The following is a 25,141-nucleotide window of genomic DNA, read 5'->3' on the forward strand; positions in this document are numbered from 1 at the left end:
TTAAGCTACGAAGCTTTTGGGAAACGGCCCGTAATTCTAAGATGATTCGTACGATCGTTTTAACGATCAACTTAGCCTTACGATGCTTTTGGGAAACCCGGCCCAGAACCCTCATGGGCGCAAAATTGGGCGCAAATGCATTTGCTATTTAAACAAAGTGGCGCTAAACGTGAAAACTGTAATTGCGCCGGGTTGAAACTAGCAAAAGACACTTGCTAGGCGCAATGCATTACGCTGCATTGCGCCGGGTGTATGATAGAGCCCTTAAACACAAACCTTTAGATTAAAAAGATTTTTAAGATCATTAGAAGCCTTTCCAAACTTTTGGGAATGGTTGAAGTATTTTTAAAGAGTAGAGATGCCAAACCCTCTAAGCGTGTCTTAATTTTACTTAAATGGCAACAAAAAGGTTATTAGTCAGTAATTGAAATGCCTTATTTTCACAAATGTCACTTTAGTCATTTTATTGGTATTTAACATATTTGACTTCAAACTCCAAAAAGCATGCAAAAATCTCCACAATAATAAGTGTTATTTATAAAGTGCCTTTACCAAGCTCAAGGTCGCTGTACATAAGCAAAGCATTAGGGGATCAACAGACATAGGGACAGATTTACTAAACTTGGCAAATTAGCGCAAGAGCTCAATTTAAAAAAAAAGTGCAGATGGTAATGGTAATATCTGCATGTTATTTACTAAAATAGGCTCAAAATAAATTACAAAATTACTAAATAAATAAAAAAGGCTAAAAAATTAAGATGACTTTGCTAAAATATTGTTTTTGCGTTTAATGGATTTTGCCAACTGAATGACCCGAGGCCAGGATTAAGCAGATTTGAAGAGCTTGGCTAAACTCTGTGTAATGACTGATATCAAATATGTTCTTAGTTTGTCACACCACAGAAAATGTGATATTAACAATGCAAAGTAAATAAAACAAGTTATCAAAATCTTAAGAAAACAGGCAAGATTCTCTGCTCTTTAGCAATGGGGGCGTGTTCGTTGTCAGCACTGAAACAAAAAAACGCTACAACCTAAATGGATGATCGTGATTGTGTTAGAGCCGGGGCCATGCTTGGTGGCTCTGTTGCATCATCAAGCCACCCTTTTAACCCCGCCCTTAAAAAGTAACCCCCGAAATGAGGAAGACTGTTTAATGGTATAACTCCACAATTCAGTACTAAATAGTTCACAGGCTTTGTTACGTGTTTTAGCAATACATTTCTACTGTGTTTAGAAACAATTTTTTGAAGTAAAAATTGTCATTAGATGTCAAGGTCTACGATAGTTTCCAGAATCTAAGTAAATTCTTCTGCTTCTTTTGTTTTAGGTGGAGTATGAAGGCTTAAAGCATGAGATCAAAGTTTTAGAGGAGGAAACAGCCCTGCTTAACAGCCAATTAGAAGATGCCCTGCGCTTGAAGGAAATCTCTGAGGGCCAGTTGGAGGAAGCCCTGGACGCTCTAAAAAATGAGCGAGAGCAGAAAAAAATTTTGAGGAAGGAATTAGCACATCACCTCACCGTCTGTGACGGGGCTTTTAGTTCGGGCTGCGTTCATCTGATCGCTTTGAGCTCAGCGCCACCTAGCGGCAGTGCCACCCCTACGGCTGCGACCTCGCCCAGCAGTGAAGATGGCAGCAAGTGCTACGGGCATCTGATGCAGGGCGCGACGGGTTCGGTTCTCAACCGGCTGAATGGCGACTTCAGGCCGACAGGTTTGAGGAAGAGTGAAATTTTGACCCCTGACCTCTACAGTGAACTCAATGGCCCAGAGATCCAAAAACTCAAACAACAGCTGCAGCAGGTCAGTGAGAATGGGCAGGGTTATGTGTCAGCCACATGCTTAATATATATAAACCTATGTGTATAGGCATGCATTTAGTTTTATCACTTTTTTATGTCACTTCATCTTTATTAGTTATTTTTATTTCATTTCTACATTTATAAGCATGTTTTTATTGCTAAACAGTAGAGTGAAGCAGTGCTGCATTGGTTTAGGCGTTGTTCTGTTTACAGTCGGATACTGCAGTGTCGTAGGATGAAATATGAGAGCTACACACACATACACACTAATGGGCCAATGCTGCTGCCTTATTTTTATCCTTTCTGTTTTTAGACTAACAATTACTTCATTAAAATATGCAAAAATGAAATTGTATGGAAACATTACAATATGAGATAAAGCTTCCTCACCAAAATACCAGCTTTATAAACAAGTCAAGTAATTGACCAGCTAGATTTTACTCTTAATCGTCTACCAGCACCAGCACAAACCAGTATAGACTATCCATCATTAGGTTGTTTGTGTGTTGCAGGTGGAGAGAGAAAGATCATCTCTGGTAAACAGTTTGCAGGAGTCACAGACACTCCTCCGTCACACACAGGGAGCTCTTGCAGAACAACATGAAAGGGCCAATCGCCTGGGGGAGCGATTCCGAAAACTCCTCCGCAAACGAAGCAGCAAAGAAAAAGATGATGTGGAGGATGTAGAAGAGTCCACGTGTGTCCCCGGGGACCAGGAGGGGCCCAGTCTGGAGTTGTTGCAGTGCAAGTACAGGGTCGCAGTGACGGAGGTGGTTGGGCTAAATGCGGAGCTTAAGGAGGTAAAAGAAAGATATAACGAATCCGTTGAAGCCAGAGTGCGGGTAGAGGAACAGGGACAGGCCCAGCTCCAGGCGCTGGAGACTCAGGTGGCTCAACTGGAACGCAGCTGCAGGGAGAGCCGGGATAAAGTGGTCAGTCTGGAACGCGAGCTGCAGGCAGCCAAGAGCACGGCTTTGGAGACCCATGGAATTCTGGGAACCGCCCAAGATGAGCTGGCAACGTTCAGCGAGGAGTTAGCCCAACTTTACCACCATGTCTGCCTGTGCAACAACGAGACACCCAACCGCGTTACGCTGGAATATTATCGGCAGGGCAGGACCCCCACTCGCATTTCCACCGCTGGCCTCAAGGGCCAAGATGATCACCGGGTGCTTTTGACACCACGCCTGGCGCGCCGATTAGCGGCCATTAACGCCGCAACGTCCGAGTCGCGTAGCCCATCTGACTCGCCATCCAAAGAGCCTCACACTGCTGAGCAGAGCCCGGTGCGTACACCACAGGGTTCGCCCGTCGTTAGTGCCTCCTCATCTTCATCATCTTCATCCCCGGCACCCGAGTTAGCCACGGGTTCCGACCCACGACGTGAACCGACCAACATCTACCATCTCAATGCCATCATTCGCGACCAGATCCAGCATCTTCAGAAAGCGGTGGACCGATCGCTTCAGCTGTCCCGTCAGCGTGCAGCCGCCAGCGAGCTCGCCCCGTTGATGGACAAGGATAAGGAGGCCTGCATGGAGGAGATTCTGAAACTCAAAGCGCTTCTGAACGCAAAGAGGGAGCAGGTCGCAACCTTGCGCCTTGTGCTCAAAGCCAACAAGCAGGTAGGATAATCAGCTCTATTTATTACCCAGCATTCTATCGATCTCCATGTAGACTAAGTGTATTGACTGTTAAAGCGTAACCATGGGAGCTCTTTTGCTGAGTGACTTCTCTGCTTTCTCATTAGCGTTGCTTTTTAGATGTTTCTTTTCTTGGTACAACCTTTTTGGTTTTCCCTTCAAGTTGCTGTCTTTTCCCATGAGTCTCATTACCAGACATTTTTGAACATTCACATGAAGTCTGGCTCACTTTGCATGAAACATTTTTAATGGGTTTATCTCTTACAAATGAAAATAATGAGCGGATTTAAAAAAAAAATGTAACACAATGATGTAGTGGTCAGTGCTCCGACATATAGTGCAGATGTACTTTTGTCTACTTAGTTCTCTCCACCCTATACTTTCCTGTCCTCTCATAACATAAAGGGACACTTCACTTTTAAAAAAAATGCTCATTTTCCAGCTCCCCAAGTTAAACACCTGATTTGTACCATTTTGGAATCCTTCAGCCGATCTCCGGGTCTGGCGGTGCCACTTTTAGCATAGCTTAGCATAATTCATTGAATCTGATTAGATCATTAGCATCACTATTTCTCATTTTTAAAACTTGACTCTTTTGTAGTTACATCGTGTACTAAGACCGACGTAAAATTAAAAGAAGTGATTTTCTAGGTCAATATGGCTAGGAACTAATACGCTCATACTGGCATAATAATCAAGGAATTTTCCTGCCGTACCATGGCTGCAGCAGGGAAAATGATATTACACATTGCCCGAAAATAGTCCACAGCTATTGAAAGTTACCAAAGGGACTATTTTTGTGCGCTCTGTGATATCATTCCGCCTGCTGCAGCCATGGTACAGCAGCCCTTGATTATTACGCCAGAATGAGAGTATAGTTCCTAGCCATATCGGCCTAAACAAAAATCGCAACTTGTAATTTTCAGTCGGTCTTAGTACACAATGTCCCTCATTTATCAAACGTGCGTACACCAAATTTCCAGCGTACACCTGGCGTACACCCAAAACAGCGGCGACTTTGAGATTTATCAATATGGACGTTGGCGTACGGCACGCTCAAATCATACGCCAGCTCAGGAGGTGGTGTACGCACGTTTTGAGTTAGGAAATGCAACAAAATAACACAACAAAACGCACAGACAAACTAAAATAGTATATGATATATTATGACCCACTGAAAAAAAACAACAGCAATATAGTAATTATAAACTTAAGTGTTTTTTTTTTTTTTTGCAATATGACCTTCAATGTTTAATTTGTGTGACTTTACCAAAGTATTTGATTTGAATGCATATGTATTCCTTTTGCGAGCCGTTTCAGGGCAGAGCACGTGAGCGGAGCGGAGCGTTGGTAATACCATCAGAGCGCCTTTTTCCGAAAATTCCGCTCGCTCAGCACCGCTCGTTGAACCCAGAACGCCCTTTGATAATTTGCTAGTTCGAGAATCTGTAAAAACGTCTAGCAATAAGTTATGGAATTCAAGCCTTATACATAAATGTAAAGTAAAAATCAAAGTTAAGATTGAGCAGGAAGAAAACAATGAAAGGGAGTGCGGAGAGACTTTAAAAGTTAGCAAATATTCATCCTGGAATCTGAAGCGGCACATTGCAAGAAAGCACAAGGATGTGCTACGAAAACATGGTAATAATGCATCAAAAGGTAAGCTAGTCATTCGATGATAAATAAATAGCTACACATGAATAGGTAAGGTAAAATGCTTGTGTTGAATGGAGCCATAAATCCGATCATGATGACATGCGGACAAAATCATGGCCACAAATGATCTTTTATGCTACATTATGGACACTTTTTTTTATTTAGTCTAAAGTATGGCCATTAATTTAGAATTTGTTCCCAATATTCAACAGTTTGTTCCTTGGAATTAATTATTATAATATTTCGTAATTACTATTACAATTATTATTACTTAAAATTATGAATTAGCCTAGTAAAACATGTGGATGTCGTGGAAACAAATTGTTAATTTGAATTATATCCGGAGCTCCGTATCAAACTGGATCCAAGATATAACAAACAACTGTATGTAAATACAGAACAACACACTACAAAAGTTATAACATCATTTTAAAATATTATTTTAAAAAAACTTAACTGAACCATTAAGCAGACATAGAATTTAGATGTAGGCTAATAATAATAATAATAATAAATAATTATTCTTCTAAATATCAATAAGCGTCATTAATAATAAAAAATAATAAGAAGAATATTACAAATTGTCATCCAATTATTAATGTGTCTTTATTCCCACTCTTTAAACTCCCAAATAAAACAATTTTGTTTCTTTTCACTTCCCCGGTTTCTCTTCTTTGCCGTCTTTCGTGTGTCAATGGCGTAAAATGAGGGCGTGGGGGAGGCGGAGGCTTGAATTTATATGGGCTTGTTATTCTAATGACGATCGTTTTCAGCAGCGGCATTTATGAAGGGCAGGTATTGCGTACACCTGAATATCAAAGGTACGCACAGTTTCATAAATCAGGCGGTGAGAGGAGTGTAAGCATAATCTTACGCCAACATATACGCCCGTTTCTACGCAAGAATGATAAATGAGGGTCATTGTAACCACAGAAGAGTCAAGTTTTAAATAGGAAAAATATCGAATCTCGTTGGTTATTTTTAAGTGCAATGCTAATGGTCTAATCAGAATCAATGGATTATGCTAACCCAGCGGGCATATGACCGACCTTCAACGTTGAAATGTGGTTGAAATTAGGTCAGTTGTTTGTTCAACGTTGAAACAACGTTGAAACAACGGTGAATGGTTAACGGTTGAAAAAGGTTAATAAAATGCTTAAAAATCAACGTTGAAATTTGGTTGAAATAACGTCAGTTGTTTGTTCAACGTTGATTCAACGTTGAAACAACGTTGAAACAACAGTGAAGTAAATGGTTGCAGAGAGACAATAAAAAAATGTTTTATAATATGTGAATCATTCAGAAAAAAAATGTAAAAACTCATTTTATAAAATTGATGAAATTATAAAAAAAAATGTAAAAAATAATTGAATATACAGGTAGCGAGGTAATCTCGCGAGATTACACGAGATTGGACTGTTTTAACGGCTGTCTGCGAGATCTTGCGTATAACGTTGGATGCCACCCGCCATAAAACAGAAGAAGAAGAAGAAGAAGAAGAAGAGATCTTGCGTATCACACGAGAAAATGCTTCAGAGAAAGAAGAGGTAAGGAAATATAAGTCAATGTAAACGTATAACGTTATTTTATTCACATATACAAAGTGGTATGACAAAAAAGCACGATGCCAAAGCGGGTTTTTGTCTGTTAGTTGCGAATGTATTCGTTATAGTAGTTACTTTACTAGTCCACGGGATGTTCCCGCCGAAATCGGACTTCGTTATTATGAATATTAATAAATTAAAATGAGGTGTGGTGTTATCAACTTAACCACTTGGTTGTTTTTGCTTCAGAAAAGCAACTAGTTATAAATGTAGGGGCTTTTTTTGGACAACTTCGGTGAAAAAGTGTTGATTTCGTAGTTCAGTCAGTGTAACTTATATCCGAGAGGTCTTACAGGCGCCACAGACAGACACCTATCAGCCTTTTGTAAGGAGGAGCAGCTCGAGTGCGGTGCGGTCCGGTCAGTGTTAAGCTGCTTAGTTTCTCAAATTCATATTACTGATAAAGTGTTAAAACTTAGATGAGATGTTGGTTTTATGGCTCACGAATTCGCAATAACGGATACGTTTAGCAGTTCGTGTTAATGACATTAATCCAAACTTATTGATGACGTGATGGGCGTCGAATCCAATATTAATCATGCTGAGGTTTTCTCGACGGGGTAATGTGTATAAATGCAGTCATAAAATTAAAAGGGACAAGATAGTCGACGTGACCCTCATGTTTCCATGGCAATCGAGTCAATTACATGTTACGCTTATGATCGCACCTGCGGTCATTCGTGCAGTATCCATGATTTTAACGGCATGAAACACTTAAGTTAACTCCTTTGTACGAAAATATCATGTCGTGTAAGTTTGCATACTTGTTGAGTAGTTAGCAAGTTTTAATGGAAATAGAAAATAATGGTTATCTAGACAAATGTGCTCTTGTTTTTAGTATATTTTTATAATTCTTTTGTAATGTCTTCGTTATCAGAGCCCTTCAAATTAGAATAGTGATGATGATCATGTCAATGCTGAGATTTTCATGCATCAACAGCCACTACATCTGGATCAAGTAATGTTGTGTTAACCCTGCTATTCTACAGTATTTACTTAAATGCAGTATGCAAGTGTATGTATTCATGTTCTGATAAAAGTCATTATAGAATTCTCTTCCAATATTGCACTAATTTTTCTTTTTTATATTTTGTCAAGATTGAACAAGAAACAGACAGCAAGGGTTGTCAGATCAGAAACAGAATGCCACACAAACACAAGAAACTTCACAGGTGAGAATTGAGAGTGGCTTTTTAAAAACACCTGCTACTTTCTCAAGACTGGTTTATCATTGTCATTAGGAAAATATAAGAAACTAATTTAGGATACAATGGTTACTTTTCAGCACAGCAATTAATTTCTTTTGTATGCCACTATTCCTTCTACAGTATGCAGGCCTACATATTTCAAACACTTTGTTTTCAGTATACAGAGACAAAAGTTAATCCAGTGTTCAGAGTGGATGTTGATGCAAGTTTTATAGAGGCTTCATATTGACAGAAAAAAATGGGTCTTTGTGGTGGTGTACATGACAGCATTTATTTGTTCTTATCTTTATGTATTATGGCTTTAATCATAATTTTTTTAATTGTCAATGAGCTACCACCTACCCTGGTAATGCACCCCCAAGATACCATGTTGTAATAGAAATCCGTAATTTACCATTTCTTTTTTGTGAAGCGTCTCCCCTAAAACCTAACAATGCATTTAATATTTGTTTTGTAACCAAATCAAATTCTACTGATCCTAATAATTAAGATGCAGTGTTTTGTATTTCACAATTTATGTTTTCTTTTTAAAAGGGGCTATGACTTGTTTTTATTTTATTATGTGTTTTAAATTGTAGGCAGATCAACATGCAATTTGAAGACGTGTGATAAAATACAGAGAGGTGAAGTAGTGTGTCTTTCCAGATCCCCAAATCATTCCCCCTTAAAAGGTAATGAATAGTGTTATGACAAAAATTTAAACATTCTTAATTTCTATAAAAGTTGTACTTGGGCCACAGTTTTCTGTATTTCTAACCAAAAGATTACATTTATATTTCTATACTAATGAAATATGTTTTTCTTTTTCCAAACTTTATCAAATGCAATGATCGCTAAGATGAGCCTGAAGAGGAGATTTGGGAAGATGCTGTTTCATAAGTCGCTTTGCCAGATCACCTGTGGTAAGTTTGTAAAACATATATTAAAAATAGGATTAGAACATCTCCTAATCAAAAGTTTTTGATCAGGTCGGGATGTCTGCTAACAAGATGCCTTGCTGGTCTGGGCGAGTTTAAAGGCTTACACAGACAGTCCAGAGGTTCTGAAGTCCATCTTCGATTTCATTGGTAAGGGACTACACAAAAGGCTGTTTGACCCACACGTAAAGCAACCTGTCAGTGTTTGCTTTGTTAAGCATCTCATTTCGGGGTGTTGAAAAGTTAATATCACTTAAGCATTCAGTATTGGATTCATTTGTAACCAAATCGATCAGAAGCACCATTCACTACCATAGTATTATTTTATCCTACTATGTAAGTCAATGGTGCTTCTGGTCAGTTTGGTTGCAGACATTCCTTAAAAAATCTTTGTGTTCATCATGACACTTTAAGGTGTAGAAACATCTCAGCAACCTCAAGAGAAATTGGAGGCAACTGAGCTAAATTGCAGATGTTGTTTCAAAGGGTCTGAATATGTATAATGTAAATATGATATGTTTTCTTTTTTCATACATTTGCAAAAGTTTCTAAAATCCTGTTGTTAATTTGTAAAAATATCTAAACAATTACAGTATCATGCAACAACATAAAATTGAAAGTGAAAGGTGTATGATTTCTGAATGCACTGTAGATTATATTAATTGAACCTCATTGTCATCTTCGTAAACACAACTTTGTTCTTTCATCAGATGGCTATGCAATGTTTCAAGTCAGACTATCAAAGAAAACGCATCTTGCCCTGATGTGCAATAACAAGATTTTTTTTGTACATGGGCTAAAATGCAGCATAAATATCTTGTGGTTTTTTCCCCTCTTTAGATGCTGTCATCGTATTAAGTACAGCATGAGCCAGAATAGATGGGTGGTGGTGGCCATAAGAAGACTGTCAACTAAACCAACAACAAAATTCATATTTGCAGTTTTTCTTGAATAAAGTTTTTCTATTCAGATTAATAAAATGACTTTTAAACATGATTTTGTTTCATATTTTGTGACTTTATTATATATTTAGAAAATTCCACTTCTGCACTACTAACTGGAAACCTAACTGTTTGAAAGGATGTGTTTTATCCATAAAAAAATATTTTTAACAGCTGCTTTCATGTTTATTTGGAAAGGGTAGGCACCCGCCATCTTATTTGTCCACATTTAAACTTTACCTTCCTTAAGTGTTTAGTTTTATGAATGGGGTTGTACTGTAAGTTATGCATAGCAAGTTGCATTCATATGATAATTGCACTAAAAATGACACGTTTACAGTAAATAATTTAGTGAGTATTGAAGTGTAAAGTAAAAATCTATATTTAGTGTTAAAACAACAAGGAAATAGAAGGTTGAAATTGCGTCATGATATCAACCATAATTCACCTATGTTGAAAGTGTGACGTTGAAACAACGTCGTGATTTCAACGTTGAAATTTTTTGCAAAACCGAAAGGTAATCCAACGTTGATTCAACGTTGGTACCTGACGTTGATTCAACGTTGAATCAACGTTGAAATGCCGACTGGGAAGCTATGCCAAATGTGGTACTGCCAGACCCGGAGATCGGCTAAATGGATTCCAAAACGGTAAAAATTAAGTGTTTAACTCTAGGGGAGCTGGAAAATGAGCATTTTTTTTTTGTTTTTAAAGTGAAGTGTCCCTTTAAGATCTATCAAAAACAGGTAAAAATGCACCCCCCCCCCAAAAAAAAAAAACAATTATGTGTCAACCTAAAAGTTATTAGTAGCTTCTTTTTTGACAGGCACAATTATAAAGCAAATGTAAGTCCTGTTTTACTCGTGGGTATTTAGTATAGTTGCCCCGTGCTAAATTAAAAGTCTGTGGCCAGCAAGATTTATGCATTTTGATTAAAAGTGACAGTTTTATGTGCTGGATCTTTGTTCTCATGATATAAGCGTGTTGTATGACCCCTCCAGGCCTGAGATGATTCATAGATGTCACAATTTATAGATCACATACAAGACAGAAAACTGTGCTGTGTTGTACCGGCCGGGCCGCAGTGTAATTACTGTATCCATTATTGTGTCCAACACATAGATCATCAGTTCAGTCCAGTTGACCGTGTCGGTTTCATGAATGAAGTTCAATAGAGTTACATTATGCATTCAAAAAGATGTTCCTATATTAGAGCTTTAAACCGGAGCAATTACCCGCAGAATATATCCCATGAATCAATATCAACATATTAAACAGGACTCTTATTACACTGCAAAATGAATTACTTCGTATTTTTGTCTTTCTTTCAAGCATATAAAAAATACTTGAGATGCATTTACCGGTGAAGCAAAATCATTTTAAATATTAAGAATTATGAAGATCGAGTTTATGCTTAAAACAGGTAAAAAATAATTTGACTGTGGGGTAAGAAAAAATAAACTCAAGGTTCAACCTAATTCAATAACTTAAAGGGATAGTTCACCCAAAAATTCTGTCATCATTTACTCTTGTGTTGGGGCGATATAATAGGGTTGCAGCGGTGATGTAATTTTCCCACCGGTTAATTGACGCGTCACAAACTCGGTGATCCCGGTATCACCGGGTGGGAGGGGCTTATAAATGCGCATGCAGACGTGCACATTTTACTTTCACTTTTGAATTACGCAACTGTTTAAATGCAGCGCTTGCATAAGCTGCGTTAAATCGCGTATGAATTTGCGTGCAATGCGAGTGCAACAGCTGGTTTACATAAGTGCTTGAGTCAATGTGCGCAGGTAATTCTGACAGAACCCGCCAGTCCCAAGCGGAGCAACCGGCTACTTATCCATAAAAGCGCTGCTTGAATGATGGGTTTAATATTTTTCTTGATGAAAAACACAACAACAAAACGATCTCGCTTATATTAAACATCATATATGTATATTATAACAAAAACGAGTAAGCACGCGGCTTCTGTCATCATCTGGTCAGTCAGCTCGCCTCGCAAACTCTGACAGAAATAAATGAAACCTGACACCGGCTGCTCTGTGACGTGATGCGCGTTCAGCTTTGCTGAATTCAGGCAGGAGACACATTCATTTGTAAGTGTTTGCTCTCTCTAACGAAACTTAATGATTTAATTACACGAAAATATCAAAACGACGGTGAAAGACGGTGTCGCGGTGGGCAAGTGATCTAACCAGTGAGAGGCTGAAGCACCGGTTATCACCGTTTCACCGACTATCGCGGCAAGCCTACGATATAACCCATTTTAATATCGTCCTACTATTGAAGTCAATGGTGCTCCTGTTTCTTGCTTGATCATAAATATCTTCCAGCAAAATCAAAGAAATGTATACAGGTTTGAAACAACTGGGGGTGTGTAACTAATGACAGAATTTTCATTTATACGTGAACTATCCCTTTATATACACACACACATATATATGTATTTAGTTTAGGGCTGAACGATACATCGAATTTTCATCGTCATCGCGATATGAACTCACGCGATGAACACATCGCAACAGACAGCCTTGACGCGATGAATGAAGGGAAAATGGTAAGCGCATGTAATAAACGTTTGACCTATCACGTTTAGTCCTGAAGACATGCCCTGCGTTCCAAACCGCATACTTCCATACTATATAGTAGGCGAAAAGCACTTCTTCTCGTACTCTTTGCATACTATATAGTATGGAAGTATGCGGTTTGGGATGCACGGATGGTTTGCGCATTCATGCTATTAGGCCAATCAGGGGAACCCCCAAGTCAGCTACGCTCAGATTGATTTGTGAGGTGTCAGTTGCGACGCTGTGCCTGTTAGCAAAAACTATGGCGGAGGAAGGAGAGAAGAGTGAGGAAAATGTGTTGTCAGACGAAGACCTTGTGGTGAACAGCACTTCAGCACTTCAGCTATTTCATGGAATTATTTTGGATTTAGGAGAGATGATGCCGCAAACACAGGTACTGTGGAAGCGGTGATTCACATACTGCGTCTATTGACTGCGGTCAAGCCAGCCGCCACTCCGAAAAAGACGGTCAAACTAGCCCCCCGTTTTTTTTCTGTGTGCACATAAATGAGACATTACGGTAAACGCACGAGAGGAATGATTTCAAAATAAAAGTTTCTCACTTAATCTGCTGATATTTCTGTTGAATTATGTGTCTCTTTTAAGTCATTGCTAGGGTATTATGGGTGGTTGCTAGGCTGTTTCTCTTGCATTCTGTGTGGTTGCTAGGGTTCTATAAATGGTTGCTAGGCTGTTTTTGTTGCATTATGTGTCTGTTTTAAGTCATTGCTAGGGTATTATGGGTGGTTGCTAGGCTGTTTCTCTTGCATTCTGTGTGGTTGCTAGGGTTCTATAAATGGTTGCTAGGGTTCTATAAATGGTTGCTAGGCTGTTTTTGTGGCATTATGTGTCTGTTTAAAGTCATTGCTAGGGTATTATGGGTGGTTGCTAGGCTGTTTCTCTTGCATTCTGTGTGGTTGCTAGGGTTCTATAAATGGTTGCTAGGCTGTTTTTGTTGCATTATGTGTCTGTTTTAAGTAATTGCTAGGGTATTATGGGTGGTTGCTAGGCTGTTTCTCTTGCATTCTGTGTGGTTGCTAGGGTTCTATAAATGGTTGCTAGGCTGTTTTTGTTGCATTATGTGTCTGTTTTAAGTAATTGCTAGGGTATTATGGGTGGTTGCCAGGCTGTTTCTCTTGCATTCTGTGTGGTTGCTAGGGTTCTATAAATGGTTGCTAGGCTGTTTTTGTTGCATTATGTGTCTGTTTTAAGTAATTGCTAGGGTATTATGGGTGGTTGCTAGGCTGTTTCTCTTGCATTCTGTGTGGTTGCTAGGGTTCTATAAGTGGTTGCTAGGGTGTTTCTGTTGCATTCTGTTTGGTTGCTAGGCTGTTTCTGTTGCATTCTGTGTCTGTTTTAAGTCATTGCTAGGGTGTTATGGGTGGTTGCTAGGCAGTCTCTCTTGCATTCTGTGTGGTTGTTAGGCTGTTGCTAAGGTTCTTTAAGTTGTTGCTAGGGTATTATGGGTGGTTGCTAGGTTGCTTCTCTTGCATTCTGTGTGGTTGCTAGGCTGTTACTAGGGTTTTATGCGTGGTTGCTAGGTTGTTAATGTTGCATTCTGGTTGATGCTGTGCTATTGTTAGGGCTTTTTAAGTGGTTGCTAGGGTATAGCTTTGGTTTTCTATGCGATTGCTAGACTGTTGCTAGGGTATTATGGGTGGTTGCTAGGCTGTTTCTATTGCATTCTGTGTGGTTGCTAGGGTTCTATAAGTGGTTGCTAGGCTGTTTCTGTTGCATTATGTGTCTGTTTTAAGTCATTGCCAGGGTATTATGGGTGGTTGCTAGGCAGTTTCTCTTGCATTCTATGTGGTTGCAAGGGTTCTATAAGTGGTTGCTAGGCTGTTTCTGTAGCATTCTGTTTGGTTGCTAGGCTTTTTTTGTTGCATTCTGTGTCTGTTTTAAGTCATTGCTAGGGTATTATGGGTGGTTGCTAGGCGGTCTCTCTTGCATTCTGTGTGGTTGCTAGGCTGTTGCTAGGGTTCTTTAAATTGTTGCTAGGGTATTATGGGTGGTTGCTAGGTTGTTTCTCTTGCATTCTGTGTTGTTGCTAGGCTGTTACTAGGGTTTTATGCGTGGTTGCTAGGTTGTTTTTGTTGCATTCTGGTTGATGCTGTGCTATTGTTAGGGCTTTTTAAGTGGTTGCTAGGGTATAGCTTTGGTTTTCTATATGATTGCTAGACTGTTGCTAGGGTATATGGGTGGTTGCTAGTCTGTTTCTGTTGCATTCTGTGTCTGTTTAAGTCATTGCTAGGGTATTATTGGTGGCTGCTAGGCTGTTTCTATTGCATTCTGTGTCTGTTAAAAGTCATTGCTAGGGTATTATGGGTGGTTGCAGGGCTTTATCTGTTGCATTTTGCATGGTTGCTAGGCTGTTTCTATTGCATTCTGGGTCTGTTTTAATTCATTGCTAGGGTATTATGGGTGGTTGCTAGGCTATTCTGTTGCATTATGTGTCTGTTTAAGCCGTTGCTAGGGTATTATGGGTGGTTGCTATGATGTTTCTGTTACATTCTGTGTCTGTTTTAAATCATTGCTAGGCTATTTCTATTGCATTCTAAGTCGTTGCTAGGGTATTGTGGGTGGTTGCTAGGCTGTTTCTATTGCATTCTGTGTCAGTTTAAAGTCATTGCTAGGGTATTATAGGTGGTTGCTAGGCTGTTTCTATTGCATTCTGTGTCTGTTTTAAATCGTAGCTAGGGATTTATGGGTGGTTGCTAGGCTGTTTCTGTTGCATTCTGTGTCTCTTTTAAATCATTGCTAGGGTATTGTGGTTGTTTGCTAGGCTATTTCTATTGCATTATGTGTGGTTGCTAGGCTGTTACTAAGGTTTTTTTAAATGGTTTTCTCTGTGATTGCTAGACTGTTGTTAGGCTATATGGGTGGTTGCTAGGCTGCTGTTCTGGCATTCTTTCTGGTTTCTAGGTTGTTGTTGTGGAATTCTGGTTGGTTGCTATGCTATTGCTCTTGTTTTCTGGGTGATTGCTAGACTGTTGATAGGGTTTTATTGGTTATTGCTAGGCTGTTGTTGAGATATTATGGTGGATTACTATAAAGTTGCTAGCATATTAAGGGTGGTTGTTAGGCTGTTGCTGTGACATTCTATGTGATTGCTGGGCTGTTGCTAGGCTACGGTATTTAAATTGGTTGCTAGGATATTATGTTTTCTTGGTGATTGCGACGTTGAGGCTGTGTCTTTCTAAATGATTGATAGGCCTTTGCTAGGGTATTTTAGGTGGTTTATTAAATTGCTAGGCTGTTCAGGGTAGTTAACACAGAACTGTTATGCATATAATAGAGAGTCAGTGAGTGAATGATTGGTAGTTGATACAGCATTATGGGTGGCTGTTAGTGTTACTAGATGCTGGGTTGTTCAGGGGATTGACAGAGCATTGCTATATAGTTGATAGGGTATTTAAATGAGAAGGCTCTAAAATATCCAACACATGCTGTATTATTTTTATATATTTAGTTAGATGTTAAAGGAACTACATGTTTCCAAAGAATCATTCCATCTCTGAATGATGGTACACCATCTCAGGTTGTCACTCATGCAGTATCAACACAGTCTGATATGCTGTTTTTAAAATAGACACCTCTAAGATGTCCTATACACTCTGTATTTTCTGTACATTCAGTTAGATATTAAAAGAAAACTACCTGTTTCCACAGAATCATTCTACTTCTGAATGATAGTACACCATCTCAGGTTGTCACCCCTGCAGTATCATCACAGTCTGATATGCTGTTTTTAAAATAGAGAGTTCGAAAATGTCCTATACATTCAGTTAGACGTTTAAGGGAAACCACCTGTTTGCGCAGAATAATTTCACCTCAGAGTGACAGTATCCCACCTCAATGTGTCACTCACACAATATCAAGTCAATAATTTGCACAGAATAATTTCACTTCAGAGTGACAGTATCCTACCTCAAGGTGTCACAGACAACATATCAGACCAATCTGATATGGAGTTTGTAAAATACAGCTCTCCAACATAACCTAAATACATATTTATTTCTATAAGATCAAATACATGTTTATTTCTATAAGATCAAATACATGTGCAAAGGAAACTACCTGTTGGCACAGAATGATTTTACTTCAGAGTGACAGTGTACCACCCCAAGGTGTCACTCACAACATATCAGGCCAATCTGATATGGAGTTTGTAAAATACAGCTCTCTGAAATAACCTAAATACATGTTTATTTCTATTAAATCAAATAGATGTTTAAAGGAAACTATCTGTTTGCACAAAATAATTTCACTTCAGAGTGACAGTATACCACCTCAATATGTCACTCACACCGTATCAGGCCAATCTGATATGGAGTTTGTAAAATATAGCTCTCCAAAATAACCCAAATACACATTTATTTTTATAAGATCAAATAGATGTTTAAAGGAAACTACCTGTTTGCACAGAATAATTTCACTTCAGAGTGACAGTATACCACCTCATTGTGTCACTCACACTGTATCAGGCCAATCTGATATAGAGTTTGTAAAATACAGCTCTCCAAAATAGCATAAATACTTGATTGTTTCTATAAGATAAAAGAGGTGCTTAAAGGAAACTACCTGTTTGCACAGAATTATTTTACCTCAGAGTGACAGTATACCACCTCAATGTGTCACTTACACTGTATCAGGCCAATCTGATATAGAGTTTGTAAAATATAGCTTCCAAAAAACCCAAATACACGTTTATTTTTATGAGATCAAATAGATGTTTAAAGGAAACTACCTGTTTGCACAAAATAATTTCACTTCAGAGTGACAGTACACCACCTCAATGTGTCACTCACACTGTATCAGGCCAATCTGATATAGAGTTTGTAAAATACAGCTCTCCAAAATAGCATAAATACACGTTTATTTTTATAAGATCAAATAGATGTTTAAATGAAACTACCTGTTTGCACAGAATAATTTCACTTCAGAGGGACAGTATCCCATCTCAGGGTATCAGTCACAACATATCAGGACAATCTGATATAGAGTTTGTAAAATACAGCTCTCCAAAATATCATAAATACTTGATTATTTCTATCAGATCAAATAGGTGCTTAAAGGAAACTACCTGTTTGCACAGAATGATTTTACCTCAGAGTGACAGTACACCATCTGAGGGTGTCACTTACACCGTATCAGGCCAATCTGATATGCACTTTGTAAAATATAGCTCTCCAAAATAATCTAAATACACGTTTATTTCTATAAGATCAAATAGGTGCTTAAAGGAAACTACCTGTTTGCACAGAATGATTTTACCTCAGAGTGACAGTATACCATCTGAGGGTGTCACTCACACCGTATCAGGCCAATCTCATATGGAGTTTGTAAAATACAGCTCTCCAAAATATCATAAATACTTGATTGTTTCTATAAGATCAAATAGGTGCATAATGGAAACTACCTGTTTGCACAGAATGATTTTACCTCAGAGTGACAGTATACCACCTGAGGGTGTCACTTACACTGTATCAGGCCAATCTGATATGGAGTTTGTAAAATACAGCTCTCCAAAATAGCATAAATACACGTTTATTTTTATAAGATCAAATAGATGTTTAAATGAAACTACCTGTTTGCACAGAATAATTTCACTTCAGAGGGACAGTATCCCATCTCAGGGTATCAGTCACAACATATCAGGACAATCTGATATAGAGTTTGTAAAATACAGCTCTCCAAAATATCATAAATACTTGATTATTTCTATAAGATCAAATAGGTGCTTAAAGGAAACTACCTGTTTGCACAGAATGATTTTACCTCAGAGTGACAGTATACCATCTGAGGGTGTCACTTACACCGTATCAGGCCAATCTGATATGCACTTTGTAAAATATAGCTCTCCAAAATAATCTAAATACACGTTTATTTCTATAAGATCAAATAGGTGCTTAAAGGAAACTACCTGTTTGCACAGAATGATTTTACCTCAGAGTGACAGTATACCATCTGAGGGTGTCACTCACACCGTATCAGGCCAATCTCATATGGAGTTTGTAAAATACAGCTCTCCAAAATATCATAAATACTTGATTGTTTCTATAAGATCAAATAGGTGCATAATGGAAACTACCTGTTTGCACAGAATGATTTTACCTCAGAGTGACAGTATACCACCTGAGGGTGTCACTTACACTGTATCAGGCCAATCTGATATGGAGTTTGTAAAATATAGCTCTCCAAAATAGCATAATATTCAATTATTTCTATAAGATCAAATAGATGCTTAAAGGAAACTACCTGTTTGCACATAATAATTTCACTTTAGAGTGACAGTATACCACCTTAATGTGTCACTCACACCGTATCAGGCCAATCTGATATGGAGTTTGTAAAATACAGCTCTCCAAAATAACCTAAATACACGTTTATTTCTATAAGATCAAATACCTGTTTAATGGAAACTACCTGTTTGCACAAAATAATTTCACTTCAGAGTGACAGTATACCACCTTAATGTGTCACTCACACCGTATCAGGCCAATCCGATATGGGGTTTGTAAAATACAGCTCTCCAAAATATCATAAATACTTGATTGTTTCTATAAGATCAAATAGGTGCCTAATGGAAACTACCTGTTTGCACAGAATGATTTTACCTCAGAGTGACAGTATACCATCTGAGGGTGTCACTTACACTGTATCAGGCCAATCTGATATAGAGTTTGTAAAATACAGCTCTCCAAAATAACCTAAATACATGTTTATTTCTATGAGATCAAATAGGTGCTTAAAGGAAACTACCTGTTTGCACAGAATAATTTCACTTCAGAGGGACAGTATCCCATCTCAGGGTATCAGTCACAACATATCAGGACAATCTGATATAGAGTTTGTAATATACAGCTCTCCAAAATATCATAAATACTTGATTATTTCTATAAGATCAAATAGGTGCTTAAAGGAAACTACCTGTTTGCACAGAAAGATTTTACCTCAGAGTGACAGTATACCATCTAAGGGTGTCACGAGGGTGTCACTTACACTGTATCAGGCCAATCTGATATGGAGTTTGTAAAATATAGCTCTCCAAAATAGCATAATATTCAATTATTTCTATAAGATCAAATAGATTTTTAAAGGAAACTACCTGTTTGCAGAGAATAATTTCACTTCAGAATGACAGTATACCACCTCAAGGTATCACTCACACAATATCAAGTCAATCTGATGCAGAGTTTTTAAAATAAAATGTGTATTTAAATTCTTTTGAACAGCTGTATTTTACAAACTCCATATCAGATTGTCCTGATATGTTGTGAGTGATACCCTGAGATGGGATACTGTCCCTCTGAAGTGAAATTATTCTGTGCAAACAGGTAGTTTTCTTTAAGCATCTATTTGATCTTATAGAAATAATTAAAAATTATGCTATTTTGGAGAGCTGTAATTTACAAACTCCATATCAGATTGGCCTGATATGTTGTGAGTAACACCTTGAGGTGGTATACTGTCACTCTGAAGTGAAATCATTCTGTGCAAACAGGTAGTTTCCTTTAAGCACCTATTTTATCTATAGAAACAATCAAGTATTTATGATATTTTGGAGAGCTGTAATTTATAAACTCCATATAAGATTGGCCTGATATTTTGTGAGTGACACCTTGAGGTGGTATACTGTTACTCTGAAGTGAAATTATTCTGTGCAAACAGGTAGTTTCCTTTAAACAGGTATTTGATCTTTTAAAAATAAACATGTATTTAGGTTATTTCGGAGAGCTATATTTTACAAACTCCATATCAGATTGGCCTGATACGGTGTAAGTGACAACCTCAGATGGTATACTGTCACTCTGAGGTAAAATCATTCTGTGCAAACAAGTAGTTTCCTTTAAACAGGTATTTGTTTTTATAGAAATAAACATGTATTTAGGTTATTTTGGAGAGCTATATTTTACAAACTCCATATCAGATTGGCCTGATACAGTGTAAGTGACACCTTCCGATGGTTTACTGTCACTCTGAGGTAAAATCATTCTGTGCAAACAGGTAGTTTCCATTAAGCACCTATTTGATCTTATAGAAACAATCAAGTATTTATGATATTTTGGAGAGCTGTATTTTACGAACTCCATATCAGATTGACTTGATATTGTGTGAGTGACACCTTGAGGTGGTATACTGTCACTCTGAAGTGAAATTATTCTGTGCAAACAGGTAGTTTCCTTTAAACAGGCATTTGTTCTAATAGAAATAAACATGTATTTAGGTTATTTTGGAGAGCTATATTTTACAAACTCCATATCAGATTGGCCTGATATGGTGTAAGTGACACCCTCAGATGGTATACTGTCACTCTGGGGTAAAATCATTCTGTGCAAACAGGTAGTTTCCTTTAAGCACCTATTTGATCTTATAAAAATAAACGTGTATTTGGGTTATTTTGGAGAACTGTATTTTACAAACTCCATATCAGATTGGCCTGATATTTTGTGAGTGACACCTTGAGGTGGTATACTGTCACACTGAAGTGAAATTATTCTGTGCAAACAGGTAGTTTCCTTTAAACAGGCATTTGTTCTAATAGAAATAAACATGTATTTAGGTTATTTTGGAGAGCTATATTTTACAAACTCCATATCAGATTGGCCTGATATGGTGTAAGTGACACCCTCAGATGGTATACTGTCACTCTGGGGTAAAATCATTCTGTGCAAACAGGTAGTTTCCTTTAAGCACCTATTTGATCTTATAAAAATAAACGTGTATTTGGGTTATTTTGGAGAGCTGTATTTTACAAACTCCATATCAGATTGGCCTGATACGGTGTGAGTGACACATTGAGTTGGTATACTGTCACTCTGAAGTGAAATTATTTTGTGCAAACAGGTAGTTTACTTTAAACATCTATTTGATTTTATAGAAATAAACGTGTATTAAGGTTATTTTGGAGAGCTATATTTTACAAACTCCATATCAGATTGGCCTGATATTTTGTGAGTGACACATTGAGGTGGTATACTGTCACTCTGAAGTGAAATTATTCTGTGCAAACAGGTAGTTTCCTTTAAACAGGCATTTGTTCTAATAGAAATAAACATGTATTTAGGTTATTTTGGAGAGCTATATTTTACAAACTCCATATCAGATTGGCCTGATATGGTGTAAGTGACACCCTCAGATGGTATACTGTCACTCTGGGGTAAAATCATTCTGTGCAAACAGGTAGTTTCCTTTAAGCACCTATTTGATCTTATAAAAATAAACGTGTATTTGGGTTATTTTGGAGAGCTGTATTTTACAAACTCCATATCAGATTGGCCTGATACGGTGTGAGTGACACATTGAGTTGGTATACTGTCACTCTGAAGTGAAATTATTTTGTGCAAACAGGTAGTTTACTTTAAACATCTATTTGATTTTATAGAAATAAACATGTATTTAGGTTATTTTGGAGAGCTATATTTTACAAACTCCATATCAGATTGGCCTGATACGGTGTAAGTGACACCCTCAGATGGTATACTGTCACTCTGGGGTAAAATCATTCTGTGCAAACAGGTAGTTTCCTTTAAGCACCTATTTGATCTTATAAAAATAAACGTGTATTTGGGTTATTTTGGAGAACTGTATTTTACAAACTCCATATCAGATTGGCCTGATATGTTGTGAGTGACACATTGAGGTGGTATACTGTCACTCTGAGGTAAAATCATTCTGTGCAAACAGGTAGTTTCCTTTAAGCACCTATTTTATCTTATAGAAACAATCAAGTATTTATGATATTTTGGAGAGCTGTAATTTATAAACTCCATATCAGATTGGCCTGATATTTTGTGAGTGACACCTTGAGGTGGTATACTGTCACTCTGAAGTGAAATTATTCTGTGCAAACAGGTAGTTTCCTTTAAACAGGTATTTGTTCTTATAGAAATAAACATGTATTTAGGTTATTTTGGAGAGCTATATTTTACAAACTCCATATCAGATTGGCCTGATACGGTGTGAGTGACACATTGAGTTGGTATACTGTCACTCTGAAGTGAAATTATTTTGTGCAAACAGGTAGTTTCCTTTAAACATCTATTTGATTTTATAGAAATAAACATGTATTTAGGTTATTTTGGAGAGCTATATTTTACAAACTCCATATCAGATTGGCCTGATACGGTGTAAGTGACACCCTCCGATGGTATACTGTCACTCTGGGGTAAAATCATTCTGTGCAAACAGGTAGTTTCCTTTAAGCACCTATTTGATCTTATAAAAATAAACGTGTATTTGGGTTATTTTGGAGAGCTATATTTTACAAACTCCATATCAGATTGGCCTGATACGGTGTAAGTGACACCCTCCGATGGTATACTGTCACTCTGAGGTAAAATCATTCTGTGCAAACAGGTAGTTTCCTTTAAGCACCTATTTGATCTTATAAAAATAAACGTGTATTTGGGTTATTTTGGAGAGCTATATTTTACAAAGTGCATATCAGATTGGCCTGATACGGTGTAAGTGACACCCTCAGATGGTATACTGTCACTCTGGGGTAAAATCATTCTGTGCAAACAGGTAGTTTCCTTTAAGCACCTATTTGATCTTATAAAAATAAACATGTATTTGGGTTATTTTGGAGAACTGTATTTTACAAACTCCATATCAGATTGGCCTGATATGTTGTGAGTGACACATTGAGGTGGTATACTGTCACTCTGAGGTAAAATCATTCTGTGCAAACAGGTAGTTTCCTTTAAGCACCTATTTTATCTTATAGAAACAATCAAGTATTTATGATATTTTGGAGAGCTGTAATTTATAAACTCCATATCAGATTGGCCTGATATTTTGTGAGTGACACCTTGAGGTGGTATACTGTCACTCTGAAGTGAAATTATTCTGTGCAAACAGGTAGTTTCCTTTAAACAGGTATTTGTTCTTATAGAAATAAACATGTATTTAGGTTATTTTGGAGAGCTGTATTTTACAAACTCCATATCAGATTGGCCTGATACGGTGTGAGTGACACATTGAGTTGGTATACTGTCACTCTGAAGTGAAACTATTTTGTGCAAACAGGTAGTTTCCTTTAAACATCTATTTGATTTTATAGAAATAAACATGTATTTAGGTTATTTTGGAGAGCTATATTTTACAAACTCCATATCAGATTGGCCTGATACGGTGTAAGTGACACCCTCCGATGGTATACTGTCACTCTGGGGTAAAATCATTCTGTGCAAACAGGTAGTTTCCTTTAAGCACCTATTTGATCTTATAAAAATAAACGTGTATTTGGGTTATTTTGGAGAGCTATATTTTACAAACTCCATATCAGATTGGCCTGATACGGTGTAAGTGACACCCTCCGATGGTATACTGTCACTCTGAGGTAAAATCATTCTGTGCAAACAGGTAGTTTCCTTTAAGCACCTATTTGATCTTATAAAAATAAACGTGTATTTGGGTTATTTTGGAGAGCTATATTTTACAAAGTGCATATCAGATTGGCCTGATACGGTGTAAGTGACACCCTCAGATGGTATACTGTCACTCTGGGGTAAAATCATTCTGTGCAAACAGGTAGTTTCCTTTAAGCACCTATTTGATCTTATAAAAATAAACGTGTATTTGGGTTATTTTGGAGAGCTATATTTTACAAACTCCATATCAGATTGGCCTGATACGGTGTAAGTGACACCCTCGGATGGTATACTGTCACTCTGAGGTAAAATCATTCTGTGCAAACAGGTAGTTTTCTTTTAATATCTAACTAAATGTATAGAAAATACAGAGTGTATAGGACATCTTAGAGGTCTCTATTTTAAAAACAGCATATCAGACTGTGATGATACTGCATGAGTGACAACCTGAGATGGTGTACCATCTTTCAGAGATGGAATGATTCTTTGGAAACAGGTAGTTCCTTTAACATCTAACTAAAAATATAAAAATACAGCATGTGTTGGATATTTTAGAACCTTCTCATTTAAATACCCTATCAACTATATAGCAATGCTCTGTCAATCCCCTGAAAAACCCAGCAACTAGTAACACTAACAGCCACCCATAATGCTGTAGCAACTACCTATCATTCACTCACTGACTCTCTATTATACGCATAACAGTTCTGTGTTAACTACCCTGAACAGCCTAGCAATTTTATAAACCATCTAAAATACCCTAGCAAAGGTCAACTTCGCAATCACCAAGAAAATATAACAATATCCTAGCAACCAATTTAAATACCGTAGCCTAGCAACACAATCACATAGAATGTCACAGCAACAGCCTAACAACCACCCTTAATATGCTAGCAACTTCATAGTCATCCACCATAATATCTCAACAACAGCCTAGCAATAACCAATAAAACCCTATCAACAGTCTAGCAATTACCCAGAAAACAAGAGCAATAGCATAGCAACCAACCAGAATTCCACAACAACAACTTAGCAACCACACATAACCCCAGAGCAACAGCCTAGCAACCGCCATAATTCCCTAGCAACCACAAAGAATGCCAGAACAACAACCTAGCAACCACCCATATAGCTTAGCAACAGTCTAGCAATCACAGAGAAAACCAAAGCTATACCATAGCTAACATTTAAAAAACCTTAGTAACAGCGTAGCAACCACACATAATGCAATAGAAATAGCCTAGCAACCACCCATAATACCCTAGCAATGACTTAAAACAGACACAGAATGCAACAGAAACAGCCTAGCAACCAAACAGAATGCAACAGAAACAGCCTAGCATCCACCCATATACCCTAGCAACAGTCTAGCAATCACATAGAAAACCAAAGATATACCCTAGCAACCACTTTAAAAGCCC

The 25,141-nt window shown here is 37.7% G+C and overlaps 1 protein-coding gene across 2 annotated transcripts in view; it reads left to right on the forward strand.

Annotated features, from left to right (window-relative positions):
• Positions 1-25,141, forward strand: part of LOC135758758 (protein bicaudal D homolog 1-like) — a 51,693-nt gene that overhangs the window by 15,316 nt on the left and 11,236 nt on the right. For both annotated transcript variants that reach the window (XM_065273400.2, XM_065273401.2), the window contains exons 4-5: positions 1,331-1,804; positions 2,316-3,428. In XM_065273400.2, the coding sequence (XP_065129472.1) occupies positions 1,331-1,804; positions 2,316-3,428 (1,587 nt within the window). The remainder of the gene's footprint in view (positions 1-1,330; positions 1,805-2,315; positions 3,429-25,141) is intronic.

This window comes from Paramisgurnus dabryanus, chromosome 1 (genome assembly GCF_030506205.2).
Source record: "Paramisgurnus dabryanus chromosome 1, PD_genome_1.1, whole genome shotgun sequence".
NCBI classification, from domain to species: Eukaryota; Metazoa; Chordata; class Actinopteri; order Cypriniformes; family Cobitidae; genus Paramisgurnus; species Paramisgurnus dabryanus.